The sequence below is a fragment of the Hippocampus zosterae genome, chromosome 11 (assembly GCF_025434085.1).
Source record: "Hippocampus zosterae strain Florida chromosome 11, ASM2543408v3, whole genome shotgun sequence".
Lineage (NCBI taxonomy): Eukaryota > Metazoa > Chordata > Actinopteri > Syngnathiformes > Syngnathidae > Hippocampus > Hippocampus zosterae.
In genome coordinates this window covers 8,991,426-9,016,894 of record NC_067461.1, presented here as the reverse complement: position 1 = coordinate 9,016,894, position 25,469 = coordinate 8,991,426, and the positions used below count along the sequence as shown (strand labels likewise).

The following is a 25,469-nucleotide window of genomic DNA, read 5'->3' as shown; positions in this document are numbered from 1 at the left end:
CGGTCCCCCCTCGGGGTAATAGGAGACAATGACGCCTCAAGTGTGTGGTTTATGTCCAGTCTACTTTGTAATTTTGTTTTAGTCGCCTTTGCTGCAGAAAACCCCCTCCTCACACAGGTAGGATGTCGGAAATAGAAACGGTGCTATTGTGGCGATGTCAGAGTATTCAGCCATAACTTAAATCCGGTTGTCTTGAACGTACTTTTAAGGCCGCCGTCATTTGTGATCTCCAGCAGTTTTTTGTTTACTCATTTTGCGAGCTTTGGCGTTTTGTTTTTAGCGTAATCGGTCACGTGACGGAGAAGCGTGGCTTGACGAGTGTCAAGCGTGAAACAGACGGATGTAACGGAGAATCCGGTATTTTTCCAAAATAAAACAGCGTTCGTATTCCGAATTAAAAAAAACAAAATTAAGGCAAGTTCTTGCGCGGACCGGCGGTTGGGGACCTCTGCAGTTGCAAACGGAAAAGGAAGTACTGTATTGTGTTAAGTCTGTACAATACATGACTTAGCAGTGCACTCCTTTGAGTTGAGTGGACACGAAGTTGACAGGAACCTCTTTGTGCGCCCCCCAGCACCAAGTGGAGCGTCGTGTGATAATAACAAAACAGGCGCCTCAATGAGCGGCGTAAAGCGTTCTATAAATCGGGCAGCCAGCAAGCCTCCCATCGCCAGTCAGCCTGCGTAGGACATTTCCGCACACGCGGGTCAGCTGATCAAGACACGCGGAAAGCACCAACTAACTGAATTCGGCAAAAAAGTCACCGCACGCAGTACGCATGAACTTTTAGTCGCATCACGGACCCACGAAACACGCTTGACCGCTTTGTACGGCGTGAACTGATCTCCGCATTTCTCATTTGACTGACTGACAGCGAGAGAGCGAGAAGCAACACGTGGCTGCTGGACTGTCATTCTGACTTGAGGTGATGGCGTGCAGGGAGTCGCCGGTGGCTTTGAATGGAACTCACGTAAGTGTTTGTTGTTGTTCCAATCGTTAGTGGGATTTTTTTGCAACGTTTTCAACCTGTTCGGTGGCGTGCAGCGTCTCGGCTACAAGCTGTCATGTGACCACGCGCGGAGGTTCCTCCCACTCAATATGACTGAATACGGCGTGTCCCAGTTGAGGTAGTGCTTGAAAGTGGTTACTGGGATCCCCCAAATTGCTTTAAAAACCATTCAAGGAGGTAACTAGATGTACTTTATAAAATGTCTCAAACTTAACTTTTCCCCATGTCGAAAATTTGCCAACAACATTTGACTTGGTTTCCACATTATCGTTATCGAAAGAGATGCACTATCCAAACACGTTTGCAGTCGTCGTGTGTTAAATGAAACAACCAGTGACAACTGTCCAAAACATTATCTGCCAGTTGCATCTGCAATGACATTCAGTCAATGTCCTCAAGTAAGTAAAAATGTCGAAAATTAATCTGTAGTATAAACGACTTAATTATTATACTACTTTTACCTTTATAAAACGTCTAAAATGTATGCTTTTATAGTGTAAAGTTTCACAAATACACACAAAGAGCATACGCTTATGATTTCTAATGCAGATAGTATTTAAGCACTCAGAGTGAATAAGTGTGTTAGTTATAATAAATGTGCTGTCAACTGACCACAACATAAGACACTCCCGCAGGATTTATGATGAGCTCCAATACAAGTGCAAAATAGTAATATTGCTATTTTAATATATCGCACTGATATGATTGTAGTGGTTGGCATGTGCTGATGCAGCACGCCAAAATGGCGGTTGAAAAACAAAATGAAAACATTTGGATCCAAACTATTCATGCTATTACCGTACTTTATTTAGAACACACTTTTGTGGGTGCTAATAGCAAGATGTAAAACGACAGCTTAAAATGTCTAACGTGTCTTCATCAACTCCATCACTGCTGCTACAGAGAAATTTCATTCTCCCCCCCCAGATTTCCTACATTGGACACGATTGTAAGGACATCCCAGACTTCCTTGGGGCCTCTTTTGGAGATTTTGCAAGAAGGCTGGACTTGAGCTTCAACCAGCTCAGGTCAGACTTTTTTTTTTTCATCGTCTTTCACTTGCTTAGACTGTACATAATGTCTTCATGACTATCTTGTGCTTGTCTGTGTCTGGCAAGCATCACAAGACCCTAGTTGGCTAACTGAAGGTCAACTGGGGAAAACGGCTCCTTTGTAATGACATTTGTGGTGGAAAAGGGGGCTTCACTGTTATGGTGTGAAGTTGTCTTGGATTACTTGCCAGGTTTTTGTGATGTACAAAGAAAATAATCAATCCAAGACAAATCATTTTTCAATGTTTTCCGCCGTTATTGTGACCTATACCGTATTGGCCCGAATATAAGACGGCCCTGATTATAAGACAACCCCCTCTTTTTCAAGACTTGAGTTCGAAAAAAGACTTTTTGAACACCAAATTAATTTTTGTACAGAAAATAATTACAGTACATCTGAAACAAATGATGATAACAATAGATTTGAGAGAAAAAGCATGTTATTTTGCCTCATTCAAATCTCAATACCTGAACATTTAAATATGTAAACTAAAGTGCAATCACATTCGTAAATGAATAGCCTCTTGTTTTTGAAATGTAAATTGCATCATAACTTCTCCTCAGTTGCCGGTTAACCTGGTCGATCTTCGACCCACTTTTCTCCAGATTGTCGCTACGTTTCTCCATTTTCTCTTCTATTATTTTCTTCTCTTGTCTTTTTTACCGCTATTTTTTTATTTTTATTCTCCGTGACAGGGGTTCACTTTGGCCTGGTAAGTCAAGTGCAGCATTCGATTCAATGATATCTAACGCCATCTAGCGTCATGAATGGGTATAATGTCTAGACCCCGAATATAAGACGACCCCCACTTTTTCAGTCTTATTTCAATGCAAAAAACACCGTCTTATATTCGGGCCAATACGGTATAACCCGTGCAACTCATTTGAAAACAAAAAAGAAAGATTTTTGGAGAAAAAGGAAGTAAAAATATCCAAACTTAGATTGATTTGGGGGAATTCAAGCGATTCTTTGTGCGTGTCAACCTTTGTTTGTGGCTTCATGTTTGGACTCCAAGCAATCAGTTTATGGTTTGCCTCAAATTGTAAAGATGTATTTCAAGGCATTTTCTTTGCATATTCATGCTCCCCCCTTGGGTTTTTCCTCTCTGCTCACATGAGCACACGGGGAGTTCATGGGTGGGTGGAGTTAATAAGCAACATGTGATGCTGGTTTTAGCTTCCTAATGCAACGCGACGCCCTCCCCTTCATAGACGTGATCCCTATTAGAATGTAACTAATCCACCGCTCAATTGCAGAGAACCGCTGCCTGTTAGAAATGTGTTTGAAGCGTATACAGTGTATGTGAGATTGGTACACGACAAGAGGAAGTAGATTCCATACTTCAGTCGTTGTCTCTTAGACATATTTCACAAGACAGCAACATTAGCTGCCTTTACGTTTTACAAAGAACTCGGCAAAGCAGGATATTGACAGAACTGTGGGATTTTAGACCACACCAGCATCCGGCGTGGCAAAATATGCTTCTAAGACGGCGATGACTGCTAGCGCTATGATGTGCATCTTGTCTACTTATGGTTAAATTAGGTTTAATGTTTCTTTTTTTCAGACAATGGTCTTTTTTTTCCCTATTTTTCCTTGTTTAGAGTTGAGAGAAAAACACTTACCTGGCTGACGGGTTTTGGCTGTTGCCTCAGCCTTCATCGGCGCGTCACTCCAAAAAACAAAACAAAGTTTCTGCTGTTTATAAGAATGGTGATATTGCGTTTACAGGCAGTATAAAAGAGCTTTTATATTTTGTATTATTATTTTTATAATTATTTTGTAATTTCAAAGTTTCCCAAACATGACTTGTCAGACAGTTAGGCGGATTTTAGATTTGACAACACCTTGCCTCAGCGTCAGGCGTCACCCACTGTAAACGGCAACCTGAAACCTTGAGCGCGTGCGCCGCGTCACCGTGCTCAAGTCAAATCCCAAAGGAGACGTTGCCAGAGTTTGTTGCAGCTAATACGCTCACTTCTGTCAGTGCCGCGGACAACACTCCACCACCATGCTGACAGTGAGTCACACCGAGAAACCCGGTGTCACTTGCATCACTTTTAACTGAGCGCCGCGTGTGCCCGACACGATTTGTGTGTATTGTTTGTGTATCGCTGGCGCAAGATCCCAGGCAGGTATTGGCGATCCATCACGCCCACACTCCACCGCCGCCGTCAAGCTTTCTCATCGCCCGCGTACTGTTGTGTCACCGTCTTTGTTCCAGGTCAGGTGTTTACAAAGTGTGTTGTGTTGACATGATTCCTCTTGTTGTTTTGCTGTGGTGGTCACAATCGCCTACATGCATGCTGTCACACCGGACAGTCACAGGAGAGCCAAGAACAACCCCTTTACCGATTTTGGTGAACACATTTCAAGTTGTGCCATGTCATTATTTATAGCGTGTCCTCAACACACATGAGACTCATTACAGATGATATAATATGAAGCGTGGAAACAATCGTACTTTTACAAGTCTGTCATCTGTTCCAGAAATGTCCTATAAAACAATACGATAATGACACGTTTGCGATGTTCCCATTGCAAGATGACACTTGGCAGTTTCTTCTTTGTGAACAGCATTCAAGACAAGCCTCCTTATTTGAAAGCAACAGGATATAATATGACGCGTGTATACTGGAAGGAACTTCTAATAATGTAATCCTGCAAGGAATTGGATCTGATCTAGTACAGAATGTGGCTTCTGACACAAAAAAAAATGGTGCCACAGCCTCTTGCAACAGAATATTGTCACAAAATGGAGGCATGAAGTCGACCCAGCAATTTTAGGTCTGCAGAGGGACAAGTAGTATCACGCCCGTAATAGGCGGGCTGTGACCTCTTTGGGAAACAAATATGGAACAAATTAAACTCTCATCTCAAGACACCGCTAAAAAGGTTTGAGGATGCCATCATGTGAGACTCCAAAACATGTTTCTTCTTTGCTTGTGTTCTGGGTTAAAGGTGATAAATACGTACTGCTTTGTTTGTTTGTTTTTGTTGTTGTTGTTTTTTTAGCGGCTGCATTGTTCTTTTTAAACAAAATAATCCGTAAAACATTTGTGTAACGGTCATGTGAAAAGATTTGGATGTCACACTCTTGGGTGTAGTAAACGTTTAAAGTACCAACAGTGGTAATTCTAAACATCTTTTAGGGGGGAGTCTATTTTACTGTTCGCATGAGGTCTTGGTCCCGACCTGTCATGCGTCGCGCTGGTTCACTGTAAATGGTAATTCAAGTAGACTTCAACAAATATAAGCGGCTTTTATTTCCTATAAGGAAATAATAGGATCCTTCCAGTCGACGCAAACACAATTGTTGCAGTTCGTCTTGAGAAAAACGCCGCGTTTTGTATCGCAGACGACCTCCTGATGTGTGAAAATTCCATCCGTCTGTACAAAACAAGAGTTTGACTTTTGCATTGCAGATGAGCCCCGGCGTCGTACGTACAGTAGGCTCCTCGCGCTCACCCAGGGCGATGTTGGCGATGGCAGGCGTTTTGCATTTTAATGACAAATCAAGTATGCTAACTCGCATTTGAAAAGAGAAAGTGCTCTCGGTGTCGGCCGGCTGTCAAAATGAGATGTAAGCGGTGTGATGAAAAGAGAACAAAGACGACAAAGTAGGGAGGCCCGCTACGCTGAGAAATGAAATAAAACCGTGTATGGCCTGTCAACTGTGTCGTTTTAGATTCATATCCAAAGAAGGCTGGAGTATTAGCGCCACGCTCGCGCCTCACTCATCTGTCTCGCCTAATTCGTCACGGGGGCGCGCTTGTCTTTCAACGCGGGCGAGGGGCCTGCTAATTGACAAACACGGACATCCCATCCCATCCCAGCCAAGGTAGGCTGAATGTTTGAGGGGCCGTAGGTGGGCGGAGAGAGGCGGCGTCGCTCTCGCTCCTCGAATGAGAAGTGACAACGGGAAGAGAGCCTGTCATTGTCTCGCCCGAGTGTTCAATCTGCAGGCACGGGCGCCATGCAGATAAAGTGTCAGTTAGGCGGAGAGGATATGAAACATTGGCGTTCTGAAGTCCTCCCATCACTTAACCGGCAGCGTGAGCGAGCGTGCGTGTGTGTTGAGCGGTGATGTATAGCAAAAAATGCTCCATATCTGATCCACGCAGGCCCGTTTAGGGTAACCCGAGCTCATAAATTAAGCGAGCAAATAACGCATTTACGTCAGGGACATCGATGTTTAGTGTCAAAAACAAAACCATTTTAATTTCACCAGCCTGACTTTTCAAAATTATGGACTCCTCCGGGGAGGAAAGCCGGAAGATGTGTTTCGGGACGTTTGACCTAATGGATGGCTTGTCGTGTTCTGCCGTCTTTCCAATTTCAGCTTGTTTCCCCAATTTCTTTCTCACCGCTCGGCTCGCTTGAAATGACGCTGTCAGGAGAGAGTTTGAGTCGTAAGGAATTATTTTTCATAGGTGTGAGTGGTAAAGGGGTTCGTCTAATGGCAATATTTGAAATGAGAAAGAAAGACCGATAGAGTGATTGTTTGATAGTCTTGTGACTTGCCCCACCCACCCTGTTGGGCAGAAAGCAACTTTTAATGTCCGGCAAGTAGTTTAGACATTACACAAGATGCTGACGTTGTCTTAATATGTCGTCGTGGGATAGTTACTGTACGATCCCCGCCTTTGACAGATACTTTGTAAAAGCCAAAGATCGATGAATGTGACACCTTTGGTGACTGGATCGCTGTGTGTAACAACTTACTTGTAAGTCTGTTGTTGCTAGCGCCCCTGCGCCATGCGTTCTCACTGAAAAGAGTTGTACTTTTTAAAAAAATACGGTTTAACCTATTTTTACATCAGCCACATTCCAAATGTTGTTGTTTAGTTAACTGAAAACTATACATTGTTTATAGATGCAGATGTGAGCGTCATTGTTTGTATGTTCCTTGGGATTAGCTTACCAACATTCCAGGTCTTGCGCAGAGTCAAATGGTTTTGGCTCAGACTCACCCGCTAATTAGAATAAGCGGAATAAAAAGATGGATGGATTGCTTTCAACAGTTTTTAGGAAGTGAAATTCAGAAAAGATGATTTGACCTGAGAAAGAGTTAATTCCGTGTCCAAAACTGTTAGCGGATTGAAATGCATCGGAAGTCGACCATCATCATGGAATGCAGTGAATAGCACTTTTATACTCGAAAGGGGTAAATGGCGCTTTTGTAAGAGGCTGGTTAGAATTGTCGGTCCAAATGAGTATATCTGGTTTGTCAGCCATCGGGGGGGAAAAGAGAAACGGTCAAAAGACAATATAGTTGCCTGCAGAGCTCGTTGACTGTCTGAGTGCAAACACAAGAGAAGGCTGCCGACAGCAGTGGACGCGTCTATTAATCATTGTCAGCGGTCATCAGTCCTCTCGAGCTTTCCACGAGCTCCTCTTTTGCTTCATCTTGCCCATTCGGAATGGAAAGGAACATATTTATGTTCCTTTTGTTCACATAATATATACTGGCCAGCGATGCCATTCCTTTTATGACTGCGTCACATTTTTTTCTCCCCCCATTTTTTTTTTTATTGTACACCCTGAGACGGATGGCGTGCCACTGACACAGAGATTTACAGGCCTCCAGCTTGCAGTGGCGGAGCTTAAGAAGGGCCCGCTGACAGCCAGCCAGCACTTTGGAGGAGGAGAATAAAAGCTGACATTTTATTGGCTCTAAAATAGAGAGAGAGGAGTCGTCGCAGAGGAGGAGGGCTGGTCTGGAGGAGGGGGGGGGGGAGAAAATAAAAGACATTCCGCCGATTTTATTTATTTATTTGCCAGAAAAACAAGATTGATCGGCTATTATTTCGGAACTTGTCAGCGGTAATAAGGATAACTATGATTTCAATTATCACCCAGTAAATATAGTTCATTGCCAAAATGAGCCATTTGTCAAATATGCGATGCCATGCTATTTTAATATTTCATGTTGACCGCCCCGGCTGGCGTGTCGGCTTCAAAGCCGTCTCGGGGATATATTTTTTTCCATTGACAGAATTCCAATTAGTTTTAGTACACCCTGGCTGAATAAAATGGCTCTTAAAATGGGCCATGTTTCCTCGCTGGGTTTGTTTTTTTTCCTTTGCAGAATGATGGATCTTTTACGAGTTGACCCGACGGGGCCCAAGTGGACACTTTTTCTTACTTGGCCGGTGAAAAACAAAGCATCCACATGTCTTCGTCGTTGCCATATTCCTTAGCTGGGATATTGCGTAAACATCTGCCGGGCCCGTGTAAAGATCATGACTTGCCTACTTATGTGAAGCCTTATTAAATACTTTACAAGTTCTAGACGCATTCCGCAAGCGAAGCGAGTTGTAAATATGAGTCAGATGTATAATTCATTAGTGACATGTTTAGTAAGTAGACAATTTTGGGGAGCGCTAATGTGTACTCAGGTTCTGACGGGCGCTTTGTGCATTTTTAAAGCGCACGTTAAAAGGGGAGATGATTGGACCGGGCACTGGGCTGTCAATAACAGGCCTGCTGCTTGAAAGTTGATGATGTGGGGGAATCGCCGTGTGTCGTAAATCTGCTTCCATTTTTTTTTCTTCCCTGATGCTGCTTTTAAAGCCCATCACACATGTCAAGTCATTTAGGATGCATGCCATACAGTAATAAGCGTTTTGCTCTAAAAATCACTCGCGGTTTCGAGTCGAGTCTCCTATAGGGCTTAGTTTATGTTCAGCCCATTAACCTCAGATAAAAAGATGTAAGCAACTGCGAGGCATGGAACATATTACAACACAGCCATGATTCTACATCTCTTGGCCGATCCCCAAATGGGAGTTGGAGGAGGCGGGTGAGGGTGAGGGGGGGAATAAAAACCCCAAAAGGTTTGGAAGAGGAACAAAAGCGCTTCCTTTGGTTACAGTCTAGCCTCTTGGAGTCACTTCACGGCCTTCAATCTGTCTCCTCTACGTCTTCCTGGAGGTGAAAAGTGAAGACAGATACTTGAGGCGCATTTCATCTCAACTTGGGGGGATGTGCGCCAGGTGGTGGGGGATGTTCACAAGAGCATTGTTTGGTTGTTGCATGATTATGTCCCAACTCACCCAGCGCTGGTTTCAGTAAGGACTGCAGGCGGCTATGGATCCCGGATCTGCCCAAATTCACCAGATTCAGACTCGTCAGACTTTTTTGTTCCCTCGACTGAAACATGAACTCAGTGGTCAACATTTTGTTACTGATGAAGATGTGATAGATGCTGTAGAGCAGGGGTGTCAGTCGTTTTTGTCGCGGGCCACATTGTAGTTACGGTTGGCCTTGGAGGGCCGTTATGAATTTTGGGAAACCATATAAATGTTTAATCACCTCCCCATATTACAGACCCACCGCACAACACATTGACGAGTCACTACTTTTACAATCAGAAGATAACAATAATGGCGTTTATTGTGAATTACATATGACAATTTGAAATTTTAGGTCAGACTTCAGCGAGCATCATGGAACTAGACATGCTTGATTTGCTTTCCCGGGCCACATAAAATGATGGGGCGGGCCAGATCTGGCCCCCGGGCCTTGACTTTGACACCAGTGGTTTAGAGGCATTCCTGAAGGAATCTGATCAAACCTGGTTCCGGGATGGACTTGCAATTGTCACCCCTCGTAAATACTTCCCCAGCCCACGTGTGAAATATGAATATACTTTAGCAGAGTACTAAATATACTGCGTACTGCCTTCAAGCACATGGCCACAAAGGACTTAATCAGTTTTCCGTTCAATTGAGCACATATAAATTGTTCCTAAAGCCATTTCCTCAATCGTGGCTTTCCACCTGTGTAAACCAGAAGCGGGTGCTCACTTGCACCAGGAAAAGCCTTGTCGCAGTCTCGTAAGTGGACCGGCACGGGCAGATCCTGCAGACAAAACATGCACACATGTGGACCACACTCAGAATGAGCTGTGAGTTCCTGTGGCGGAAAATTTGCCCTCGGGTTGATGCATGGCAAATTGTCAAAGAACGACTCCAATTTTTTTTTTTTTTTAGGCCATGTTTTGAATGGTATGTTTTTGAAAGGGTGGAGAGAGAGCATGTTAATATCTGGAGATGATTATTGGAAACAACTTCCAACTCCCCCCCATATCAGTGGTCATTATAACTTCTGTGGGTTGTGTGGAATTGACTGAAGCAAAACGGTGTGTCGGATTTGTCCACTCTCAACTACAAATTAGTTTGTCGTCTATAGAAGACCGCATGTCAGCTCTGGAAAATGGAGCAATGGAAACGTCTCTGGGCCGTAACTTCTGCTCGACACGACACTGGCTTGGAACAGAACAGATGATCCGAACATTCAGATTCACGGTAAAAGTGTTTACCAGTTCAGGCCTCAAACAGCGTTGGTGGGCACGTTCTGTCCTTGCTTTTTTCTTCGTTGCTTTCCCGACACACTCGTCGAAAGCTTGAAGCATCCCTGACGCTGGACAGCTGTGCCGCATTCGCCTTGCACCTGTAACTCATTTCCTGTGGCCATTTCACTTACACGTACTACGATCTTTCACAGTTTTTACTTGCCCCCCCAAAAAAGACACCACAGTGTGCGTCCAGATGACAAGCTTGGCAGGTGATAATGACACCAACTTCAACTTGTTTAATATCGGCGCAAAAAATACACAAAGAATTGTAGAGTGGGATAAGCTCCAAAAATCAAGAGCAAGTCATGTCTTTTATGTTATTTTTATTTTTTTTTTAGGTCCCATCTGACATTCATCAAAATGGAAATATGTTTTAATGGTCAGGCAAGGCTGCAAGACATCATAGGCAGTTGCCTCACTTTTCCCACCCTGGGACACATTGAGATACGAAGCAGTGACTGCATGTTTCATGTCCACGCTGATGACATGTCTCCTGGAACAAGGCTTTCATTTGCAATCTTCTTCTTCTTCTCTCTGGTTTACCTCATAACCCCCCCCCCCCATCTCCCCATTAGGACAAATACACAACGTTTTGTGAGCTCCTCCGCCTGCCCAGACGCTTGGTGATGTTCTAGACTCTTTCCGTGTAGCTTTCGTACCGCGGGGCACTCAAGAGTTCCTTTATTTTCTCCCTCTGTCTGGATTCTAGGCCCTTGGGTCCTCCAAAGCACCGAATGCGTCTGCACTCAGATGTTTGGAAAAAGACCAAACAGTCGAGGAAGAAGAAGAAGAAGAAGAAGGAGTGAGATGGGAGGAGGGTGCGCAATCCTCATCGGGGCAAAGTGTTCGTGTACGAGCAGAGCAGGCAGCGAGAGGCCCAAGAGGGTGCTCAGACGTGTGATCTGAGGGCCGTTTGTGTGTCAGTCGGATCAAAGTCTTTGTGAAAAGAGCTTTTACTTTTACCTTCCCCGACCATGGCAAGTCTTTCTTTTGGGGCGCGGGGGGCTATTGGTGGAAGCAGGGCTGAGATAAAACATTATTATTCATTATTATTAACGTTATTATTCCACCTCTTAGTAGCTTACGCATTTATCTCAAGATGCACTTTATTTATTTTATGGATGTTGCGGTCAATACTTTCTATACTGCTTCAACTACTGCCCGGAAACATTTAAGATTACAAATTCGGGCCTAATGCTGCGACACTTAACTTTCTCACGTCATCACATATAGTAGCCTGTCCCGATGGCTTTACAGTGGCGTGCATGTGTAGCATGTCAACATGCAATTGAATTTAAAAGCAGGTTGATCCAAAAATTGAACATCCAAGGGGGCAGCAGCTTCTGCCTTTTTGGCTACATTGCTCACAAAAATGCTGCGTTGCTAAATGGAGATTACATTATTTAAGTAAAAAAGGGAAGTCAGCTACTTTCTTCCTGAAAAAAAAGCAGAAGTCGCCTTTTTATTTTTGCTTACATCAGAACATTCGTTATTGTTTACAGTTCGTCTGCAATATGTTGACAACATGCAGAAAAGAAATTGCAATAAAATGATATTTCTTTGAATTTATTGGCCAATTACAGGGAAACGGTTGAAACCAAAAATGTACAAACAATATGTCGGCCAATCGTTCATTTGTGATTGTTGTGGAATGAAAGTGTCATAGCAAAAATTGAACTTTTGACTCGATCATCGTTAAATAGCAACATTTGTTACAACACTCGGTAGACCTCCATCAGGCCAAAATAGAGTAGCTCAAATTTACATAGGGTACACATTAGGCACTTTCACTGAGACTGAACTGTGTATTTAAGATTCTTGTATTCATTAAGACAATAATGAAACGTATAAATGTTGCCCGGGCTGATGACCAGTCCAGGGGGTACCCCGTCTCTCACCCAAAGGCTTCAGGTCAATCACTTTCGCAGATTGATTTCGGATGTTAAGATATCCCATTTGACAAAGGTAGAAACATCCAATAAAATTTTCTTGCACTCTCTTACACTCCAAGTGACTTCAATTAGTCTGCTTTGACGGTGTTTTGCCAGGACATGTCTCAGTTATGTGCAGCTGGTTGTCCACGATGAAATAACGCGGGAATAAAGTGCAAAACGTATTTGGCATTGAACACAGCAAACAACAAGTGTGGTGGATGAGTCTCCTGATACCAAGGAAAGACTAAGAACTGACCACTACATTCAAGTGGAGACTGTGGCATCTCATTTCCTCTAGTGATGCCTCAAGATCAGGCACAGCAACAGCATTCGGCTAATGTTAGCACCTGTTTATTATGATCAATTCTAGCCCCATATCGCCTAATCATACATTCACAGCAGTGTAATGCAGTGCTGCAGCAAGTCTCCCACTTTGACGCTAATCCTTAGCTTGAACCCGGCTGAGGGCCCCGTATACTGTAAATGCACACAACTGTCAGTCACACTCGCCCTCTCATGCTGCGAGGGGTGCAGGGAGCGTATCCTTCCACGGTCCTGGCTGTTTAAATTAATTATAAGTTTTATAGCAAAGCCCGAGGCCCTGCACAGGCAGCTAATCCCAGTAGAGGGCTAATCCGACCCCACGTTACAGAAAATCAATGCACCTCTTTGGTGTTGGCATGCCATCAGGGCATGGGGACACATGTCAGACAGGCCTGCTGATTTTTTTATGAGGCTTGTGTTTGATGTGCTGGAGCCGCTGGAGGATGCTCCAGGTACACAGAATTGAAAAGAATATCCGGAAGCAAGAATAGCCCCTCTGACCCAAATATTTATTTATTATTATCTATCTGTGTGTGTGTGTGTGTGTGTTTGGAGGAAACAAACTGCTGTCAAAAAAGTGATTTTTATTATTCGGTATGTTTACAGTGAATTACTTCAAATATGAATATGCCTTGAATCACAATTTTTTGCCAGGTATGTACACAGACTGCCATTTAACTGTTGTTGATTGATTAAAACTGAATGGAGTCACTCCTCACACACGCAATATATTTGAGTTTATTCTTTATTTTCATATCAAAGGCAAGAATTTGCTCAACTATGCCCAAAACCTGACATATTATTTGGGATTGTCAGTTTTGTTTTGTTTTGAAATGATTTTCTGCATCTTGAATGATTTATGAATTTTATTATAGTTGAGTCAAGCATTTGCAAGAGATTTTGTTCGCACTGACTGACTGGCTGTAAATCAACTAATCAGTCAGACTGGCGGGTTTAATTATGTTACTTGCAGTTTTGCGAGATTCATAGAGATGGCGAGGATCGGTTTTGTCATTTCCAAAAGTGTCAATCTGTGTCCTTTTGCTAATAAATATTTTCATGAGCAGAGATGGGCACACACCGATTTTATGGTTGCGGCTTGATAGAGACAGCCTGAGTCACTTTCATATCTTGTCATTTTTTCTTTGTACATTGTCAACATTGAAATAATTTCCTTTTAGCAAGACACTGTACTTGTTTTATTTTACAGTTTTCCATTGGCAAGAACTAATTACTATCAAGGACACAACATGAGAAGCAACCAAAATATACTGACATGCTAATGTTAGCTTAACTTGTTACTGTGCCTTAGCTAGGACACACCATTATAATACATCAGAGTGTCCACTTAACTGCACAGTGCCCTCAGTCCCTATTCTGGAATATGATTGGTCTCTGAAAATTTAGTATTGGATTCCCGTGTTGACCATTGTTGCTTGTTCGCATTTCCTGACAATTCAAATTAACGTGGTTTTCGCAGCTTCTCGTAGTAAACTTAGCCCAAAGTGAGGAGAGTACAACCATGTATTGGAAAAATGACATATTAAATCAAAGTACAACCCACTACCCAGCCAAGATGTTTGAGGTAATGTTATAGAGGTAGGCTTGTGTTGTGTTATTAAGTCATTTAGTATCATGTTCAACTTTCAGGCCTTATTGAGAATTATCAAACGGCAACGCTCAGTGACTTTTGGATGGGGATCGTAGGAAGGAAGGTCAAATACAACCCTTTGTTACTCACACAGTTTTCATCTGATCTTGTTCTTGTATGTCAAATAGTAATGAATGCCTTTGACACTATTTTTAATACAGCTGGCCTACTTTTAGCCACACGTTGATCTCCCTTTTTGCATGCATCATGAAGAAATGACATTGATTGCAATCTTGGGTCTGGTCATAAGACGTGAAAGTGTTTTGACTTTTCTTACCAAGGTCACTATCGTTTATTTATTTATTTTTCATTCAATGAGGAAAATTGAATCTGATCCCTGCTAATGAAGCCACTTATTTTGTCTTTGTAATCACATTATTTCATCACAAAGGACCATCTTGTGAGGCTGTCGTTTTCACAGTCCGTAGATTGACAAATTGATCAGAACGACTTAATGAGTATTGGAATTCCAACAAAATCAGCTATTCAGTAAACAAGTCCATGTGAATCATTTGCTTATACATACCAGTGATACATACCAATTATAGCTACCCCATGACCGTAAATATGAGTCATTAAAAAAAAAATCACAAGACTGTCTCGCCAAACAAAATTACATTGACTTTTCCGACATTAAGACGGTGAAGGAGATCTGCTGAAAGCAGGATTTTTGTTGATGTTTAAAGGATCTTAGGTGCAGTCCGAGTTTTGACTAGCGGTTGACCTTATGGAGATGTCAGCAGGTCAACTTGGTCGGAATTATTCATCAAGGTTGAAACTACCATCTCACATCATCAACCAAATGTGATGGAATGTTCCTTGGGCCATACTCAAACCAGACCACAGGGCAAAAAAAAAAAGACCCCCCCAAAAAAATCTCCATGAATTTTTTACCAATGCTGCTCTAATAAACAAACACCAGCGAAAAATAACAACAAACAAAATTGAACAAATCTTCCGCGGCTAGAGATACGATACAGATTCCACTTCCAAATCTTGGTAACATGGAATCGGATACTCTGTCATGAATGAAACCTCTTATTAAAAAAAATAAAATAAAAAAAGCCCAATACTAATCACCTTTGAATCATTGTAAACAATAGACAAATGGTGAATAAATATTGACATGGAGATAAACAAATAACTATTTTCATGTCAAACAATCGCTGACATCTGACAAATCTATTGATGTTTTTCTTCCCGGCCGTCTTAACTTTTGAAATAAAAAAAAAGATGATAATTTCCTTCCCATCCACCGGAACAACTTCTAAGTGTTGTTATTAAAACGTTGCTGAGCGGTCAGCCCAGCCGCGTGTCATCCCGAGGCCGAGGAATTTGCCTGTGACGAGGAGCACGAGGGGGCGATTAATAGATGTTCCTTCACCCTCATTTGTTATCGCTCTCGCGGCTTTTCGACTGACGACGGCGCGTGATAAACAGAAGGGAAGGCCCCGCGCATTTCCTGAGTGTGACACTATCTGCTCATCGGCGCTGATGCCACGTCGTCCTCTGACAGCACAGCTGCAGTCAGCTGCGCAGCAAAGGAAAGCCTGAGTGCAGGGTGTTTGGGGTGTGCATTTTAATCCTGCCTGTTTAATGTTTACCCCGCCACTCCCCCGCCCCCGTACCCTACACCCCGCCTGCCCTCGACAATCTGGGCCAGACATCATTTTAATGGTATGTACAGTGATAAAGCCAATAAAGTGTCAGGATGATTGATAATCGGAGCATTATAGCAATATGACTTTCCAGTTCTCCTCTGCGCTCCAATGATGGCTTCCAAATTGAATTCTTTATGCCTGCGTGCGCGCTCACGAGGCATGCGTGGGCGCACCCTGTGCCAAAACTGTAGGTAAGCGGGAAACGCGAGCTTATGCGGTCCATGATATCGAAAATAACAACTGCTGAATTGATCATCACGCAATGTTTGGGGGGGGGATGTGGAAAAATGGAGGGCACTGGCGACACTTATGAAGCCGATTACCATATTTCTCGCGCTAAATAAATGATATGAAGTGTTGCTTTGCCCCGAGTGTCACAGGCTGTGAGTGTTTGAGTGCAGTGAGTGTGGTTCATGTCAAAGCTGTCTTTTGTCAGTGTGTGTGCGCCTCACGGAGCTGGATGGGAGGTGTAAGTGTGGGAGAGGATAGTGTAAACCTTTCCAAACATGGGTGGACATTGACATGCCGCAGACACTGAAGGCACCTCGCGAGTTGATCGCAGTGATCTTGACATTCCTTTAGGATTGCTAAGATCATGATGACAGCAAGTTTCCGTTTTTGGTTGTGGTTTTATGTTTTGTGGGTCTGTAACAATATGACTTCCAACTACTTATTCATGCGAAATCTCATCAGGTAATTGTCAAATGTCACCGTCATACTTGGCACACAGGGATGTTTTTTTTTTTTTTTTGGCCATTTTGTCTAGTATGCATGGTTCAAATTCAGCACCAATCTGAGGAAGTCTTCAGCACAAGTTTGTCTTTGAGCTACCTAAAGTCCAAAAGGACCTGAAAATGGCTGCTTTGACCATATGTGGCAATTGACTTTATTTCAGCAAAATTCCATCGAGAGGTTAGGCAGAGCGTAATATCTTAACAAAGTAGGAGGCAAGTGTTCGAAACACGGATTTATATGGACAAACAAAACTGCTTACTTGCCATAGCGAAAGGTGACGCCACTGGCGGTCATCTTGCACTGCCACTCGAAGCTAATCTGAACATAATGATTTTTCCATCGCGTTTGCATGGTACTTATTTTCTTTCTTCACGGCAAAAATACCGCAGTGTTTGGCGTATGAAATATACCATCAAGTAGGGAGGAGTGCTACATGCACATTTTATCAGTAGGAATTAGGGATGTGAATCTCAGCACTGAGGACGATTCGATACACATCTCGATGCACTACCATCGATGCGATACTTAAACGATACATGGAATTTTCTGGCGACACGATGCGATACGTTTCACCGTCTTCACGATGTGATACGACGCGATACACATTTAGTTCAAATCAATGCGATATGATACAATGCAATTTGTTGTGATATTGTGCAATTAAACATGATGCAAATACGCAAAGAAAAAAAGTTTAAAAAAAGATGGAATTCAGTATGGTATAGCAAAAAGTAGACCACTTTATTCCTTATAAACAGTAGAACGTGTAAAACAACTTATTTAAGCCCTTTCACAATTGGGTTTTGTGCAAAGAAAATGTAAACAATTTGGCACTCGAGACTCGCAGCTGTTGCTGTAGTGTAAACACAGACTACTCACTGAGTGTCTTATATAAAATATCCATCTCCATAGGACAGAAGAAAAAAATACAATTGAAACAATGTGGCAGTTACAGCCTCAAAGCTGCTGTGTGTATTGTAGCGTACACAGACCACTCTCATTGAGTGTCAAAATGAAATGTCCAAAAGAGTCATCCATATGAACATATGAATCCATATAAACTGAGGCTCAGAGGGGATGGAGCCTTTTCTGTTGCTGGTCCATCTCTCTGGAATGACCTCCCACTGAACATTCGGCAAGCCTCCTCGCTGCCCATCTTTAAAGCCCTCCTCAAAACTCACTTGTATTCTTTGGCGTTTGACTCAGCATGACTTAGATTTGCTCTTGATTTTACTGCTTGGTGCTTTCTACCGCCTTATTACTTATTACTTATTACTGATTCGTCTTACTGTTTATTGTATATGTTAAATCGCTCCATGTACAGCACTTTGTATGCAGCGATGGCTGTTTGAAAGTGCTCTATAAATACTGTTGACTTGACTTGACTTGACTTGATATATAGTTTTCCCTTGCGTGGTCACAATGAGCTGCAAGGGGACCCCCAAAATAAGAGGCGATTTTTTTCTGATCCTGACCTGGTTTGCCAAGGGTTTCTCCGGTGTCCAACGAGGAACTGGACGGGGAGGCCGGGGTGGGGCCGGGAAACTTGTCGGTGATCTGGTGCCATTGTTTTAAGTGGTCTGCATATTGGTGGTGCTGCCATTGTATGGCTACGTAGTGCGACATTCTTTGCAAATTACGGAGCTTTTATCAATCTTTCTTTTCGAAGCCGTAGTATTTCCAAACATAAGATCTGAATGTTGCGGAAGCATTAAATACAGTAGTTTCCTCGCTGCTGCTTGCGCGAACTTCCATAGTGTTTCGCTAGTTGTGTACTGGACTGTATGTGACGCGCGGCTACCGTCCGTATTCAACACACAACGCAAAACAATGATGGTGCATTCAATGCGCCTAGGAAAGGGCAGATAGATTACGTTTAACATGAATAAAACGGCGCTTGAATCGGATTTTACCGATACCCACCAATGCATTGTGATGAATCTCGATTTCACCCGTCAATCGCGTCATACCCAGTGAATGAGCCGATGCACTCGCATCGCGCGCGCGCGCATTGATGTATCGATTAATGTCGATTATTTTCCACACCCTTAGTAGGAATGTGATTATAAATTTTCTTTTAAAAGGTTATACAATATCTTTAATTGCTACTCAAAGTTTCGTCTGCATCATGTTGTCAGAACCGTGAAAAATGTAATGAAAGCAAAGCGCATCAGAACAAAATTGTCTGTGAAAAGTTTTTTTTTGTACATATACTGTCAGATTAATGGCCAAGGCAGGACTTCAATTTATTATTATTATTATAATTATTAATGCACATCTGTTACACAGGAAGGCTGCAATGATGATGTCCAGGAATGAGATCAATGAACTAGATGCTTTCATTTTTTTGGGGTGTGATTTTGTACTGCCAGTGATGCATGGAGAAAAATAAAACTGCAGGAATTGTGTCTCCATGGATGTAGCTCAACTTTCCATAGTTGATGTCATTTTGCCCTTCTTCAGACAGCAAACTAGTGTAGGCTCCATCAACACTGACTGTGCTCCTCGCAACAGGAGACTCCATTTTACTCAAGGCACTACTAAATCGATGAAACTCTTAACAATCAGTTTATCCGTTCATGGCTAAATGTGCTAAGTGGCAACTTATGCCCAAATGACGACATACCTCATAAGCATAGATAACATTAGAAAAGCAGGCATTAACTTGATTTTGCCGTCTCCTTTGAGTGCTATTCTACTTTGTAGTTTTGTGCCGCATCGTCTTCCGTGGCTATTTTTCACTTTTATTGCTTTCCGTTTGGAAATCGATCCGCATTCGTTGTGAGATTGACAACACGTGTCGCCCTTGAGTGCCGTGGGTGTCTCGGCGGGCCAATGAAACGGCGCCTTTTATCCCCAGTAACCTCCCCTGCCTCTTCCTGGCAGCCATAGAAAGCTCTTTGTTTTATGTAAATGGTGATTGATGACACGTCTGGCTCAGCCGGCAGTTTTTGACAAAAACTATTGATGGCTGCGCTCAGTAAAGTGTTAGTGCAGGTGACAGAGCAATCCATTTTCGCAGAAAAGGAGAGTGAAAGCCAAGGAAAGAGGAGCCGAAGCTAGAAACTGTCATGAACACTTTACATATTCGGAGCTTCAGTTTTATAAGTTAAGCTTTCGGGATTTGCACACATGAGCTGCGCTGCGCTATGTGGCCTTAGCACTACTAATACGGTAATGCTAGCTATCTGTCTATGCAAAATAAAAAATACGTAGAAAGCATGTGAGTGTTTAAATAAAGCTCAACAATCATTTTTGCATGAAATTTGATGTTAGTTGTTTTCATTTTCTAGATTTATTCAGTTTCAAAAACAAATAATATACTAAATCAAATCAGACTCATCCAGTTAGTTTCACGTCATGTAACATTGCATTGTTGTGCTAACTTGCTTTGTCACAATTTTTGCTAAGCGAGCACAAAAAGTACAACAACCTACTCCAGTTCAGTCCGTTTTTTTTTAAACAAATGACATTTTGTTTCTACGTCAAAAATAATTCTGGTGATTTTTTTTTTTCTTCCCCACTACACCCGTCGAATTGTGTTCTGCACGTTCCTTAACTTTTGCCGTGCATTCCTTGTGCGTGACACACGCGTTGCTCCTGCACTTTGATGTTTGTCATTGACTGGCTTTAGCTGACGTACTAGTGACCATCAGGAATGATTGAATGGAATTATTAAAAAAAAAAAGAGTTCCAAATGCAATTTTGTGCAAGGAAATTCTGTACTGCTAATTTTGAGATATTAATATGTTGAATTTTCCGATCTCAATATGGCTACTATAATGATCGGTGTCAAGCCCCACAGCAAATCTGACCATCAACACCGGGTGCAGTTTAAGCGGTTTAACACACAAGCTTCGAACCCGGTGTGATAGGTTATTGAAGATTAGATTCCCATCAACTAGTCGCAGTAGCACTACAGTAACAAAATAGCTATTACAGAATATTTATTTTTGGGAAAAAAAAGTGTTCGATTTGAATCGACCAGTCTACAACTTCACGACTGGAGCTCCTAGGAAGTATACACCACAGATCGGATCTGGCCATATGCGGACACGTCATATACCAAAATCTGCATGTGAGTGACTGTACCACAAAATGCAATAAAAGAAAAAAAGAAACACTTGAGCCAAAATGGAGGCGGTGTTGACGCAAGTCTGACAAAAGCAGATTTAACAGATGCTTCAAGGGGACCTTAACTCATGAAATCCCGCTGTCCTGCACGTCGGGCCCCGCCCTCTAACTGCTGTATAAATAGATTGTCTTGACAGGGTAATTCATCTGCGGCCATGAAAACATCAGCTTTAAAAGACAGCTCGCTCAGACCCCTGCGCTTGTTAGGGGCCAGATCAGCAGCCCAGATGCCTGCGATGTAAACTCATGAAGGGAAGATTAATTTATCTGTCATCCCTGACTTTGACAGTTGTTGTAAATTTGACTCTGGCCCACGCTCGCGGAGGGGAGGGGAGGCGTGCATGTGTGTGTGTGTGTGTGTGTGTGTGCGAAGTGAAGATATGAAGAGAGGGAGGACAGAATTAATGACCGAGGGCTAGAATTCGACATATAATGTTGACAAGGAGGTGATGCATCGAGACAAACTCATTCGCAACATGACCCCGCTGCCGTTTTGCCCAAAAAGTGCAACCTTTGTCTTTTTCCAAGATGGTGGCCTGTACATCGAAGGCAGGAAAGGGACGAGCGGCGGTCGCGTCAGGAAAGCCATTTGCCGTCTGATTGATGGTAGCAGGCGAACCACGGCGGCCATGTTCTTCTGATCTCCCCCGACGCGCTAGCCATGCCTGACGTGCCCTGAGAAACAGGAGATGTTTTTTTTTCCTCCTCCCCTTCGCCGTTTTCAACACCACTGCCAAACATATTGCGATATATATCTCCTCATCTATCTCATCTTACTCTTTCGGAAAATAGACAGTTTATGAAGGTATCCAAAAAATAAAAGAGAAATAAGCATTACCAGCGCATGTTAAAAAGTGAGTGATGAAACGTGTATCGGCTCAAAATTTTCACGATGGTTACAGCAGATGGAATGAAACATTTTTGTGTACCGATAGAGGTTTTTCTGAGCCTTGACGGCAGTAGCTCGAATGAGTAGTGAAAGGGATGGGAGGGGTCCTTTATGATCAGAGTGGCTTTCCTGATCACACAGCGGTTGTACAAGGGGGTGTTCAGTGAGCCAAATATTTGCTGGCCTGGCTTATTCCGCGGGAGAATCGAGTTTTGGGTTTGCTGGTGAGCAAGTTGAACTAGGATGAAATGTTGAATGTGACAAAGGATTCAATGATATGAAAAGTTATTCGATTCCTCAGTAGTATTCCGATGTCGATCTCGGTTCCCAGGTCTGGACCCGGTCTACCAGCTGCCCCTTGATGCCGAGCGGCCGGAAAAGAATGTTACAGTTCTTTGGTCTTGGTGATGTTCAGCTCAAGTGAGTTCTCCCTGAATGTTTTGACGAGGTTGATGACGGCCTGCTGGTACTGTGACGGAGCAGCAGAGCCAGTCAGACGGGCCACCAAGGCCATGTCATCTGCAGGTTGAAAAAAAAGTGTCATTCCTTCACTTTTGCCGTTATTAGTGTATGCAGAGAGGAGGATGGGAGATGAAACACGACCTTGAGGCAGCCCCGTGTTTAAAACCAGTTTGCTAGATTTAAAAACCATTCAGCAGCACCCTTTGTGGTCGATCTTGTAAAAAGTTCTTCATCCATAAAACCAGCGTTGCGTATACCTGAAGGTCAAGAAGGCGGTGTGGCAGGATCTTGGTGTTTACAGTGTTAAAAGCAGAGAAGTCCATGAATAAAACCCTGGTGTGTGGGTGTGCTGAGTCCAAATGTTTTGTGACGCTGTGCAAAAGTGTGGGACTTGCATCTTCTACACCACGTCTTGTTGCGTATAAAAACTGGAGTGGGTCCAGTTTGTTGGACAGCATGTCAGACAGCTGGTCTCCCTCGGTGCACTCGTATAGCACTGAGGTCAAGGCCACTGGTCTGTTAGTCCTTGATTCTTTTGTGACATTTTTGGCCTTTAATTACCGTTACCAAACATTGAAAAATCTGAAACAACAGCTAAAGTTTGTTTCTCATTACAGTGCACTCCGTTTAATAGAACACCATTGGGCCGAAGCGCTTCTGTTCTACTAAGCGGGGTTTCTATTAACCAGAGACACTTTATTAGGTACACCTTCAGACACGTCGACGACCAAGTTATGCACGCAGAAACCCCCCTGCTGACGAGTTAGAAGAGATATTTCGACTGTGGACGTCCATATCTTTAATCAAACAACAACTTTAATCAACTTCAGTCAAACATCTCAAATCACGAGAAAAATTTCGTTACTTTTGTCTGGAAACAGGAGTCCGTAATTTTGCGGTTGACTGCCCTCTCAATGCGCTGGATAAGAGGGAAGTCCTGGAAACCGCGGGCTTACCTTCTGAGAATCCGGCAATGCATCGTATCGTCTGAGTATGTCCTTCTTATCCGCAGGTGATAGCCCTCGTCTCTTGAATGAAGTTGAAGCCATTGTGACGTGCGTGTGTCTATGTGTGGAGTGACGCGTGCTACCTGTTACTGTATACGGCTAGAACTACTGCGTTTTCTCGCGATAGTGGTACAGTATCGCGATAGCTACACTTCGAAAACCACTAGTTTACAATGTTCATTGCTTACGGCCTGTTCTATTAAGCGGAGATCTGTTCTACTAAGCGGAGTATCTTTATAGGAAATTGCAAATCTGTTCCAGAGCCTTTTGCTCTATTAAGCGGATTACTCTATTAACCGGTGTTCTATTAAGCGGAGTGCACTGTACTAAGTTTAGCGCCATATTTTCCGATTGATATTAAAGTTATAACTCCCTGCCCAGAAAAATACAAAATCCCATTTTGTAGTGATGTATTTCTGTCTCGCACTGACCTTCATTTTTTGCTGTTTCAAATGCGATTCACTTGCAGCCAAAATCATCGTCGCTAGCCATGACGTCATCTAGCCATAACCCGAACTGCTTTGCAATTTTACCGTACATCTGCTTTGGAACAATCCTGCATTGCTACATTTTTATTCGGGAAATCCTCTCGAGTTACATTTGCTTGTTTGTGATCTCGGCTCGTTTTCGAACGGAATCTCACATGAAAGCAAAGCAGTTAAATTTGGCTGTAATTCATCAGCACCTCCTTGCATGTCTGATTGGACCTCGGGGAGGTGACAATTATAGCCCAGGAGATATTGAGCTTTTATTGTAGATTAGCATGCTAATAGGCTTTGATTTGACAGACCTCGCTTTCCCCCCGGAGAGCGACAGCCTCGAGCCAAACGGAGGGATTGTGTAAGGGAGTAAACAGGAAAAAAAAGACGAGTGGGGAGCGGTTGGAGAGAAAGTAGAGATTGGGGGGGGGGGGGTGAGAAATCCTGGTGATTGAGGTGGTTTGGAGGAGCGTGGAAGATATTGCTAATTAGCATGTGGAAGAAGAAGAAAGGTTGTGACAGAGGAGGTAACCCAGTCGTGATAAATATGGTGACTTAGCAGCCTCTCCTCCTCCCCTCCCTTTTGTCTGTGGAAGCCCACAGCTGTGGACTTAAGAACTCCTTTCACCTAAAAGGAAATCAAAAGATAATCCCAAGTTTGATGTTGGGAGCAACTTTAGAGCCCGAGGGGGGAAGAGGGGTCACGGGTGTATAGGGCCAATGAGTTTAAGCTGTAAACCCTTGACAAAAGCTTCTGACATTGTCATTTCCTCCCGGTGTCTCGGTGTATCGGGAAAAGTTTGCGAGCGCCTCCTCCATGCATGACTTAACCGACTCAAGAAGAATAGAGAGATAAGCGAAGTGTTAAAGTTAAGATCCCCCTCCAAAACAGATTCTCCGCAGGTTGGATTGAATCCTCTTACCTGCTCCGTGTTTGTCAAAATTTACTCCGCAGATATAAATGTGCTCCGAAATTTGACTGGCAGGTCTTTCTTCTGGTTTATGGCTCGGAGTGTTGCACAATTTGTGGCGTCTTATTGCATTACAGGATAAAAAAAACCTCCAAACAGAATCAACAAAGCCTTCAATTACTACAATAAGGTGATCTCAAGAGAAGTTGTGAAGTGGGCCACGCTACTTTCGCTTGCAGTGCATTTTCTTTGTCCAACAATGACACTTTGGAGCTTTGGAGACTTGTTGTGGAGCTGTGAAGAAAAAATAAATCAATTTTTCTGTGTCTGTGGGAAACCCCAAAAGTTCATCATTGTGATAAAATATGACGTGCTGCTATCAAGACACAAAATTTATCAATTTGAGTAAATGAGAAAGTGGGTCCAAACTTTTGAATGATTTTGTATCTCCACTTGGCAGCGGTTTGGAGCAGGTTATTTGGCACTGACAGTTTAGTTGCTCATATGAAAGACGTTTTCTATTTATCCTCTATCCTGTTAATTATGTAAGATGTTTTAAAAGAGCACACAAAATTAAAAGCAAACGAATATCTGACTTCTATTCGTTTGATTGCCGTCTACAAACAATTGGTTCAGAAATACCCAAATTTGGATAAAAAACGGATCGATCCGCTACTTGGGTTAATTTGAGCCAACTTTCAAGGTTGTTTTGCACAAAACAATCCCCCCCAAAATGGATTGTTTGATACAAAATGATTCGTCCTACTTTTGATTGTTTTGCAGTTGGACTAAACCACACAAAAATTGGAATGGATCGTATCATTGGATAACGATGACCCCTCAAAACCATGCCAGTAT

General features: G+C 42.9%; 1 protein-coding gene across 1 annotated transcript in view; it reads left to right on the top strand.

The window, feature by feature from the left end:
* The first annotated feature begins 495 nt into the window (after window positions 1-495).
* Window positions 496-25,469, top strand: part of lrmda (leucine rich melanocyte differentiation associated) — a 230,350-nt gene continuing 205,376 nt past the window's right edge. Inside the window, exons 1-2 of the mRNA XM_052080056.1 lie at window positions 496-970; window positions 1,937-2,037. Coding sequence (XP_051936016.1) covers window positions 929-970; window positions 1,937-2,037 — 143 coding nt within the window. The 5' untranslated portion in view covers window positions 496-928. The remainder of the gene's footprint in view (window positions 971-1,936; window positions 2,038-25,469) is intronic.